Raw genomic sequence first — 12,058 nt, forward strand, 5'->3', positions numbered from 1 at the left:
GGCTCAGTTTAACTTGCTTGCCTACATTTATAAGAGTTGATTCATAAATTTGTGGAAAATCTCTTCATATCCTTTGTTGTCATTTTGAGGGGAGCAAAAGACAAAAATGCCTTCACTTAATAGTGGCTAATTTTGTCTACTAAATGTATTTTGTATAGTTTTTTTTACTGCTAAGAAGACATCACTTTTTGTAACTTAAATAAATTCAAAATTAATTGAAATTATTCTGTGCTGGGAATGAGAAGCAGGGTTGGGGGTGGGGAGTTCTTAAAATGTTTGATTTGTGCTTTAGTCTAATGTCTTTCAATATATATTTGAATTTTGGTGTCTTCTCAGCTGAGGCAAAAAATATGTCTGCTTTAGCATTGAAAGGGAAGAAGGCCAAAGCCTTATATGATTTCCACGGGGAGAATGAAGATGAGCTTTCCTTTAAGGTCAGAATATGTATCTTTTTGTTACCGCATTAAATAGCTATGAGTTTTGAAGTGTCTTCTACTCAAGGGTGGAACATTTGGGTGGAGTATTGATCCTTAGCTAAGAATGAACAGATCTCAGACCCTAATTCTAATGGATGGAATTAGAAAGGTGAATAGGGCACATTTAATTATCAGCAAGGTGTTTAGGTACTTAAAACCTTCCTGACTTGATAGCCCTATAATCACCAACGGCTTCCTTAATCCTATGCTTATAACATCCGAAGTCAAAATATAGGAGTTTTCATTCATCCCTAGAAAAGGATGGTTCTGTACATGGCGTGGCAGCCTGCTACTGTCATGTCTTTGAAATCAGACGGTACCTACCGCCACTGGCAGCTGCAGCAGTGCCTCTTAAGACACTGGAGTCTTGTCCACAGACACTGACTAGAATTTGGGGAAATGATCCCAAAAGGTTAAGCTTCTTTGCAAAGGCTTTTTTTAGAAGACTAAATTTAATCTTACTTTACTGAAGAAGTGCCGCTTCTTTTTCATTTGTTTCTGAGTAAAAACCAAGTATTTCTTTGATCGTCTTCCCCAGCCTATGCTGGACCGTGGTCTCAGAACTGTTGTTCTAAGAGGGAGTTGCTGTCGGAGCAGCTGTGTCAGACGCTGGGACAGTCTCCATCCTCAGAGATATGCAGCCAGAGGCAGGGCTGCAATGGAGAGGAGTGATTGGACAAGAAGAGAGTTGAAACACTGGGTGCCCCCACACCCATCTACAGCAAAACAGGGGTCTTGGGGAGTCATGGAGTACGGGGCATGCAGAGATAAAGTCTGTATAAAGTTGCTGGCTCTCCTGTTTCGTTACGAAGTTTTCTGTTCTGAGAATTTCTTCTTTTTCATATTAAAATGTCATTTCTTTTTAAAATAATGTCATTTCTTTTACAAAATGTTGTTAGTAAATGATAAATATTTTTTAGTGCAGAATTATAATTTGGTAATCTTGTATCAGTTCCTTTTTCTCCCCCCTCTTAGTCCTTAAAATCCAAATGTTTGGAAACTATTGCCATAGTCCTTTTCAGTCATGAGCATCAGGGGCTCATACTTCATTCTTTTTATAACTTTACTGCAAATAAACAATCTGGATTCAAAGTATTTAGATGTTATTTTGGCCTTAATGTCAGTATAATAACAGACTTCATAGTATCCTCTAGAAAATAGGTCATCTTCATTTTACAAATGACTGACTGAAAGCAAGGTAGTTCTAGAGTTTTTTTAATTAAGGAATTTTTCACAACTGTTAGTATTGTTAATTATTAATATTTAATAAATATTCACAGAATATTAGCATAACTTTTTTTTGACAAAGAAATTGTGCTAGCCATCAGAAAAGTGACATGATATAGACCAGAGCCAAAAAAAAAGTTTCATAGCTATTATGCTATAATTTAGGAACCAGAAAGAACTTATTTATAATATAAACTTTGAACAGCCAGAATTTTTACGGATTTTGGCAGAGTAAAGTAAATTAATGACATTTGATAGTCAGCGTTTTTCCTTCCATTTTCCATAAAGAAAGGACTTAAATCAAATCATTTTTCCAGAGGGCAATGTACTAGTGCTACAAATAAAATCCATTTAGCCTGATAAAGATATTCTTAAAAGTAGCCAGGGTCATCTTGAACCATTATAGAATCTTAAACCCAGATTCTAAGAAATGGTTAGAGTCCATAAAGATCAAAATAATTTCTTCGGGAGATAATTGTAAAAATTATGTCCTCATCTGTTGAGGAATTATAATTCTCACATGAATAAGACATACAGCCCTTTTGACTAACCTGATGAAGGTAAATCAGTGTTCTGAGTCAGGGAGAAGCTCTTTAAAGACAGGAAAGAATGTAAATTTGATCGTGAGGCCTCAGAAGCATGGAATAGACCAAATGGTAGAGTAGGATACCATTATGTGTAGAAGAATAAATGTAGAGTACAAAATGCTCAGGATGTTGGGAAGAGGCAATTACAGTAAAAGCCTTTCTAAGTAAAAAGTCCACTGTAAGATGTAGTGGCCATGTTGCCCAATGGTTAGCAATACAGGCCCTCAGAATCGCACTAGATTGAAATCCTGTCTCTACCGCTAACTAAATATGCGACACCGAGGAAACTATGTAATCTCTCTGGGCTTCAGGTTCCTTCTCTTTAAAATATAGAAGTCTATAAGGATCTCTCTCTAAAATGGCACAATAATAGTAACCACCTCTAAGATGCAGTGTTGTTTAAATGAGTTAATTCCTACAAAGTACACATAAGATAGGATAAGACCTATCGTAAGCATAGGGCTTACTCTCTTACCTCCAAGTCTCTGTATAAATGTCACCTTCATTGGGGTGTTCCCTGACTTCCGTAATGAGAAAGCAATCCCAAACTCTGTCTTCCTCTGCCAGCTTATTTATTTGTCTCCCTACTCTAAAATGAGGTCTTTACTCATTGTTGTATCCATAGTGCTCAGAATAGTGTCTGACACATGGTGGGTGCTCAGTAAATAATTGTTACATGAAAAAACATATAATATATGACAGCTAGTACTGTTATTAAAGAAGAATTTTAGATTAGGAGTAATTGGGGGGAGGGCACAAGATGAAAGCAGGAAAATAAAAATGCAGCAAGGGTGATAAAGGCAAAGGAACAGGCTCTGAGAAGTGTACGTGTAAGTGGTGTCGTAAGTCTTGGCGGTGTATCATTTAATCCTCTGGGCAAACCAGGATCCGCTTAACCATGCCTGTCCAGGTAGGCTGCTGCCATGCTTATTCTCAACAGAAACTAATCATTATTTCCCATTTTTGTCTTCTTACAGGCTGGAGACATCATAACAGAGCTGGAATCTGTAGATGATGACTGGATGAGTGGAGAACTAATGGGAAAATCGGGAATATTTCCCCAAAACTATGTTCAGTTTTTACAAGTCAGCTAAAGGTGAAGCTTGACTGTGTTCTTCTGCACAGGAACTCACTTGAACTATCACTTTGACTATCAGATATGTTTTTGCACTATTTTTTTAAACTGAATGAAATACCTATGCTGTACATGGTACACTAGAATTTTCTGAAAGCAGACTATGATTTTGTAGTCAGCTTTCATTCACAGTAGAAACATGTACAAGGAAACCCATGAGCAACCCTGGATGTTCTTTCAAGGAAGACATCAAGCAGGATTAGCCAGGCAGACAGACACTTTCCCAGGGCAGAGCATCAGGTGACATGGCAGCATGGGGAGACTTACAAGCAAAAGTTGCACTTGGACATCTTTTCATCAGCACAAGGAAATTAACTATGCTACTTCCATTTTTTACTTTAGTTTAAAAAGAGGACATTTGATATTCTCCATGCTGTAACTATCAGGACATGGTTGGTAATCTAAATTCCAAATTAATTCTAACCACTTAAGCGCATTATCCTTGTTACCAGGGCAAATCTCTGCTTCAGGTGAAGCAGTTTATTAACTAGTTGGAGCCTTTAAGACACATGGTGAAACATCTCGTGCTCACTGAATGCTCATGTTACTAAGTATTTCCCCTTTGTCCAAGGATTTAAGGGGAGTTAAAATTTGATGTATTTGTATTTGTCAAAAGAAACAAAACCATCTTGAAATGCCTTGCTAATACAACTAATCAACCATTCCACATACCTGCCATACCTTCTCTCTTCCATATATATTTTATGTTAACAGGGTTATTATAAAGCATATTTTCTGAATCTGCAATCATTCTTTTGACAATTACTGGTACCCAAAGAAAAATGAATTTTCTTTGTGTTACCCCAGTAATATATAAAAACTGTGTCTTGTTGTAGTGGTACATTATGAATTGCATATATCTCAGAATACAGAGCAACTGTTAAGACAGAAAACACCAAACCCCCAGAGCTCATTTCTTACCACTGTAATCAAAATGGAAAATAATTTAAGAAGACCGAAGGCTGATTGCTGTTTTGGTTTTTTCCCCCAGCTCATCCCGGCACAAATTATTAGAGTAAATAAAAAACCACTTTCCTGCTATCCATTTGTTATGCATTCCAGACTTAGGATAAAAGTGGTTCTTTATGTGACTGAATCAATTACAGTTTATGGGCTTAAGCCAAATAGGTCGAAGACAATCTTCCAAACAGATCAATGGAATAGAATTTCATTGGAAATGTAAAAACTTGCCCACCAATGTTCATGACTTTCTTCTATTTTCGAGAAGAATTCATATACTAGGCCACTTCCTAGCTTCTGTTATGATTTCCCCTTGTCCAGAAAGTTAGGCAGCCAGTTGTCAAACCATTATGTGAACACCGTGTTGGGTTCTCTAAGGGAAGAGATGTTTCCTTTGTCTTTGATGGAAATTCATCTTCTGGTTACATGGTTACAATTGATTTGGAAATCTGGGAGCTGTTTTTTCTTATATTTCAGTTAAAGAGGACAGAATGAAGAAAACTCTTGTCAAATGTCACTCGAGCAATTTTATGAGAAATGAATTACTTAGCATTATCTCAACTAAATTCTTATTTGCAGCAAGGTGCACAACAGCAAGGAAGTGGGTGATGTGTCTGGAATCAGATGGGGGTATGTTATTTTGTCTGTGTAATTTTAACATCATGTATCAAAGATCTTGAAAGCCTAGCTTTATTGGAGAAAAATATTCCTCTTAAATTTTGGCCTTGTGTTAGCAGAATGATAAGTGCAATAGTTGTAAATCTACTTGACACTATAATAAACTGAGCTGAACTTTTCAAAGTCCTTTTCTTATACTAGACTGAGTTTTTTAAGAATGGAAATATGGTACCTTTGTATCTCCAGCGCTTCGCACCATGTAGGCTCAAGTAAAAGTTGGTTGGTTGGTTGAATGATTGGTAGATTGGTTGGTTAGATGGAAAGCTTTCACATATAGCAATACTATCTCAGACCCACCAGGATCCAATATTTTCCCTCCTTAATTTGTAGACAAAAATCTTTATTGAAACAAAATTCACAGTTTTATATCATTTCACTCCTTCATGACACCTTTTTGCTTGCCACTTATTACCCAATCAACTGACAAGAAGCCAGAATATTGTTGTGTGAGTTTTCATAGGTATTTCCTTATTCTCTATATTGATTGAACATAATTTTTACACTCAGTGAATTTCCTAGGGGGAAAATAGGAATATACTCTTTTTCCTTTCAGTAATTTTAGATGAAACCTGATACTATATATCCAAGCCTACTCACACTAGAATCTTCAAATCCTTTTTCTTTCGTGGATTGAAACTCGAGAAGTCATTTAATATATTATTCTTTTCCTTATGAAATACTTAAAGAAAGTAGTTTTTTTTTTTTTAAAGATACCCTTGTTTACATAGATGGAGGGGTAATGTAATATATCTATCATTGGGCTCATGGAAGTCACAGGTTTTAAATACAGCCTGAAACATTCATCTTGAAAAACAATCAGTGCATTTATCAAGATTTATTGTTAGAACTAGCATTTTAAAAAAAAAACCAATATTTTCCTATAGGATTTACTATACATCAATATTCTTTTAACAATAATTGTTTGGTTTTTATTCAGTTTCTTAAACCTAGATAAATATACCTACAGAAATAGTGATGGATATTTGAACTAATCATAAAGGAATATTTGTTATAATCATTAATAGTTTGTCCCTTTCAATTAATGCCAAATGTATGTGGGCCGTATGATTCATAATTCAATGCCATTTTGAATACTTAGCAATGAATTTTTTTCAAAACTAATAGGAAATCATTTTCTAACCTACGCCTTTTTACCTCACTGTAATTATAGAGGGAAAAAAATACAAAGCCTAAGTCAGAACAACAGCACCATCTAGGGGCCTCTCTCCTAACTGCAAGCTCATCCTGTTCAACCACAGGAGTGCAGACGGGAGCTCTCAGCCGAAGGGACTTAAGTGATTTGCCTAAGGTCGTGCAGGTATGGCCGAGGCTAAAGCGAAACTTAGCTAGCTCGACTGATTTCCAGCTGAGACTTTCTTCTTTTTGTTGTGCTAATGTGATACATTAAACAAGTCGATTTGATCTGTTTTATTGTTCCTTAAACATAACTTGTCAGATATGGGGCCCCTGGGTAGCTCATTCTGTTAAGTATCCAACTCTTGGTTTTGACTCATGCCATGATCTCATGGTTCATGAGTTCCAGCCCCATGTTGGGCTCCACACTGCCGGTGAGTAGCCTGCTTGGGATTCTCTCTCTGAAAATAAATAAATAAACTTAAAAACATAACTTACTAGATATAATACCTATGATTAGAATGAGTTGCAGAGAATAAAGCCTTAAATTTATTTCCTATAAGAAAAAAAAATTCCTGCTTAGCTTCTCACTGTTATGTACACAATTCATATTGATGTTACTCAGAAACTAAAACATGAACTGATCCATTAATGGGGATTCCTTTTCAGTTTAGTAGAGTATATATGAATACTTGAAACATCAGATCACAGAAAGATGTGACTATAGGGCTGTGCTCTAGGCAACAGCGACAATTCCTAAACCTAGCTTTTCATAGACACGTAGTGCAAAACGTGTTATATTCTGGAGTCTAATAGATTAACTCGGGCACTGTTAAGCTAATAAATTTATATTTGAGTCTGGGATATATTCAGATTTTTTAAAGGAATCATAATTGAACATAAGCCATGGATTGTTAATTTATCTTCAAATACTGTAAATTAGGCAATAACTCATGAAACGTTTTTCAGGAAAAGTAAGAATTCAGGTTCATAGTTCAGAAAGGAAAATTACCTTTGGTCATCTATCCTCTTTTATAAGAAATCAACTGACAGTCTTCATACCAAAATAGTGACCTATATTTAGTTCTGCTTTACAATTAGAATAAAAAGGGAAGTGACATTTATTTCTCTTGTCATATCTAAGTTTTTTACTTACTAGAACCCTGACTCAGAGGACCACTGAGGCCCACCACATTGTTCCCCCTGGTCCCAGGTAGCCAGCAGTGAGGAGCAGAGTTCTTACTTCCATAGGGTGTTAGACAATTTAACTAACCCTTCAATTCAATATTCTACCTGAGATTCTTCTATACAGACATACCTCAGTGATCCTGGGGGTTCGGTTCCAGGCCACTGCAATAAGGTGAGTATCATGATAAAGCAAGTCAAATGCATATTTTGGTTTGTCGGTCCATATAGAAGTTATGTTTACACTGTATGGTAGTTTATTAAGTGTACAATAGCATTATGTATAAAAAACAATGTACGTACCTAAATTTAAAAATGCTTTATTGCTAAAAAATGCTAACCATCATCTGAGCTTTCAGCAAGTCATAATCCTTTTGCCTCAGTTCTGATGGCTGCTGACCAATGAGGGTGGTGGCTGCAGAAGGTCTGGGTGGTTGTTGCAGTTGCTGAAAATAAGACAGCAGTGAGCTTTGCCACATCCATTGACTCTTCCTTTCATGAACGATTTCTCTGTAGCATGTGATGCTGTTTGATAGCATTTTATTCACAGGAGAACTTTCCACTGCTATATTAACTAAGTTTTCAGGATGTTACAGAGTTTTTGTTGTCATTTCAACAGTCTTCTGAGCCTCTTCACCAGGTATAGCTTCCATCTCAAGAAACCACGTAATCTATAAGAAGCAACTCCTCATCTGTTCAAGTTGTATCATGAGATTGCAGCCATTCAGGCACATCTTCAGGCTCCACTTCTAATTTTAGTTCTCTTGCTATTTCTGCCACATCTGTAGGTACCTCCTCCAGTGAAGTCTTGAACCCCTCACAGTCATCCTTGAGGGTTGGAATCAACTTCTTCTAAACTACTGTTCATGCTGATAATGTGCCATCTTCTGATGAATCACAACTAGTCTTAGTGGCATCCGGCATCATGAATCCTTTCAGGTGTTCAGTTTACTTTGACCAAATCCATTAGAGGAATATAGATTTATGGCAGCTATTCCCTTATAAAATGTATTTCTTAAATAAGAACACTCAAAAATCAAAATTACTCCTTGATCCACGGGCCACGGAATGCAGTGCTGTGGTAGCAGGCAGGAAAACAACACCAATCTTGTACTTCTCCATCAAAGTTTGACCAGGTACATTGTCAGTGAGCAGTAATATTTTGAAAGGAGTCTTCACTGAGGAATGGATCTCAACAGTGGGCTTAAAATATTCAGTAAACCATGGTGTAAACTGATGTGCTATCATCCAGGCTTTGTTGTTCCATTTGTAGAGCACAGAGTAGATTTACCATAACTTTTTTTTTAAGTTTATTTATTTACTTCGAGCGAGTGTGCATAAGCAGGGGAGGGGGGAGAGAGAGAGAGGGAGATTGAGAATCCCAAGCAGGCTTTTCACTGTCAGCATGGAGCCCAACACAGGGCTCAAGCTTCTAACTGTGAGATCATGACCTGCCCAAATCAAGAGTTGGACCTTTAACTGACTGAGCCACCTAGGTGCCCCAGATTTAGCAAGTCACTAGCTGCATAAACCCCTATCAAGAAAGTTAGCCTGTCCTTTGAAGTTTTGAAATCAGGCATTGAATTCTCCTTTCTAGCTGTGAAAATCCTAGTTGGCATCATCTTCCAATATACAGCTGTTTTGTCTCCATTGAAAATCTGTTCTTTAGTGTAGTCACCTTCATGAATTATCTTAGCTGGATCTTCTAGATCACTTTTGCTGTGGCTTCTACATCAGCACTTGCTGCTTCACCTTGAACTTTTATGGAGATAGATCTTTTCCTTAACCCTCATGAACTGCTAGCTCTAGACTTTTCTTCTACAGCTTCCTCACTTGTCTCATCCCTCATAGAATTGAGGAGAATTAGGGCCTTGGTCTGGATTAGGCTTTGGCTTAAGAGAATGTTCTAGCCGGTTTGATCATCTAGCCACACCACTCACACTTTGTCCACATCAGCAGTGAGGCTGTTTCACTTTCTTATCATTCATGTGTTCACTGGAGTAGCACTTCTCATCTCCTTCAAGAACTTTACCTTTGAATTCACAGTTTAATCAAGTTTTGTGCAATTTTGGCTTTTGGTCCATCTCAGCTTTCAGTATGCCTTCCTCACTAAGCTTAATTATTTCTAGCTTTTGACTTATAGTGAAGGATGTGTAACCTTCCTTTCACTTGAGCACTTAGAGGCCATTGCACATCATTAATTGGGCTAGTTTTAATATCATGTCTCAGGGAAACAATTACAATAGTAACATCAAAGATCACTGGTCACAGATCAACATTTAAATATAATAATCATGCAAAATTTGAAATATTGCAAGAATGACCAAAATGTGGCACAGAGACATAAACTGAACAAATGCTGTTGGAAAAATGACACCGAAAGGCTTGCTTGGTGCAGTGTTCCCACAAACCTTCAATTCATAAAACCTCTATATCTGCTAAATGCAATGAAGTGCAATAAGATGAGGTACGCCTGGGGCATCTGGGTGGCTCCTTCGGTTGAGCGTCCAACTTCGGCTCAGGTCATGATCTCACAGTTTGCGAGTTCGAGCTGCACATTGGGCTCGCTGCTGTTAGCCTGCTTTGGATCTTCTGTCCCCCTTCCCCACTTGTGTTCTTCCAAAAATAAATAAATAAATGATTTGTTTTAGATGAGGTATGCCTGTACATAGGTCTTTAGACCTATGAAATGCCAGAGCTATCGATGAAAAAGATTACCCAATTCATTTGTATACACAGAGCCTTCTAGGGGACGATGTTTATTGGTGAGCAGAGGCCTGCATCTTTGCTGCTCAGAGGGGCCTAGTAGGGCTATGAGGAGGCCTCATTGTCCACTGCAATGAGAACTTGGGGGACAGGTCAGAGAGCAATAGGATATAGAGCGCCAAAGCACCATGCACCTAGGAGACTACCTACCAGGTGGATGATTGCCTCTAAGCAAGTGTGTCTGGCTGTTCCTGCTAGATGGGCTGGGTGGCTGCTACCGCATATTCTATTTGAGAAGAAGGACTTCTCTGTAAAGAGAACAAGGGCAGTGGTGAAACCATAGAAGCTGATTACCTCTGGAAAGATGAGAATCGGAATTCCGCTCACAAATAGGCCTGCTGAGCAGACCCCACATACCGATGTCCCCCACAAAGCCGGCAGCCAGATCACTCAAGCTGGTGTCCAACTGCTGAAAATAAGATTTTCTTTAGGATTTGGCAGTAAGGGCCACTGCCATAATACTAACCATAACCACTGGAATGTTGGACATTGTGGTCACATCTAGCCACGTGGCCATACCTGGAACCAAAGTCCTGAATACCAGGGCAGCCAAGAAGGCCTTGAGAAAAATAAGTGTATTTAGGTTTGGTTCCAGACCTAAGTAGGTATGAAGGAGTGAGTTCATAGTGTGGAAAGTATATCCCAGAGTGGGACAGACACTAAATGACTGCAATTCTCATGACCTAGCTGGCTAGATGCATATTTATCTTTAATAATTGGGGAATAATTTACATAAAATGTACAGATATTAAGTGTACAATTCTGTGAGTTTTGCAATTCTATACACTCATAACCATCAATAAATACATAGAACATCTGATCCATCACTGTAGAAAGTTTCTTGTGCCCTTTCCTAGTCAGTCATCACATCCTGCTCTCCTCCCCTGCAGAGGCCATCACTGTTTTGATTTCTACCACCAAAGATTTGTTTTGCTTGTTCTAGAATGTCATAAAGATGAAACGACATAGTAGCTGCTCTTCTGGCTTCTTCTGTTCAACATGATGTTTTTGAGATTCATCCACATTGTGTCTAACAGTAGTTTGTTCCCTTTTATTGCTCAGTATTTTATCATAAGAATACACCATAATTTGTTTATCCATCCTCCTATTGGTTTTTTTCCCAGGTTTTAGCTAGTATGATTAAAGCTGGTATGTACATTTCCCTCCCAAGCTTTATTGAGATATAATTGACTAGTACTAACAGTCTTAAACAATTCGTTTTGTGCACATAGGATTTTATCTCTCTTGGATAAATATCTTGGAGTAAATTTGTTAAGGGATGAAATAGGTAAATGAGTAGTTTTATTAAAAAGCTACGTGTTTTCCAAAGCATTGTACCATTTTACACTCTATTAGCAATGTTTGAGAATTCCAGTTATTTCACTCCTTACCAGCATCGGCTTTTAACAGTCTATTGGTGTTGTCATTTCTCACCACTATAGTGAGTTATATCTTTTGACACAAAATGTTACAGTTCTGCAAACAGACTAAGAGCTAATGGCATCTGCAGTAATTTCTCAACTTTGACTTCATGAATGGTCTTAGCAAATGGATGTTCACTACCCCTGCTTTCACACTTGCATTGTTTATCACAGCATTATATCCAACAGAGGATTAATCATCGATTAAATTGGTGTGACTGGATATTTGATGCTATTAAGGAATTTGAAATTAAAGGATGTTAATAGGACAGTGATTATGTTTTCTTTTCTTTTTTTTTTTTTTAAAGTTTATTTCGAGAGAAAGAGAAAGCACGAGAGCATGCAAGAGAGAACCTGAGTTGGAGAGGGGCTGAGAGAGAGGGATAGAGAATCCTAAGCAGGCTCCACACTGTTAATGCAGAGCGATGCTGGGCTCAAGCCCATAAACCATGAGATCATGACCTGAGCTGAAATCAAGAGTCGAACACT

The 12,058-nt window shown here is 37.7% G+C and overlaps 1 protein-coding gene across 2 annotated transcripts in view; it reads left to right on the forward strand.

Annotated features, from left to right (window-relative positions):
- The window catches only part of SH3D19 (SH3 domain containing 19), a 90,622-nt gene extending 85,433 nt beyond the window's left edge, over window positions 1–5,189 (forward strand). The window contains exons 21-22 of one of the 2 annotated variants that reach the window (XM_029940184.1): window positions 337–434; window positions 3,268–5,189. In XM_029940184.1, coding sequence (XP_029796044.1) covers window positions 337–434; window positions 3,268–3,384 — 215 coding nt within the window. In that variant the 3' untranslated portion in view covers window positions 3,385–5,189. The remainder of the gene's footprint in view (window positions 1–336; window positions 435–3,267) is intronic. The other variant, XM_029940194.1, reaches the window with a different exon arrangement.
- Window positions 5,190–12,058: the final 6,869 nt, after the last annotated feature.

The sequence above is a fragment of the Suricata suricatta genome, chromosome 1, assembly GCF_006229205.1.
Source record: "Suricata suricatta isolate VVHF042 chromosome 1, meerkat_22Aug2017_6uvM2_HiC, whole genome shotgun sequence".
Classification (NCBI taxonomy): Eukaryota; Metazoa; Chordata; class Mammalia; order Carnivora; family Herpestidae; genus Suricata; species Suricata suricatta.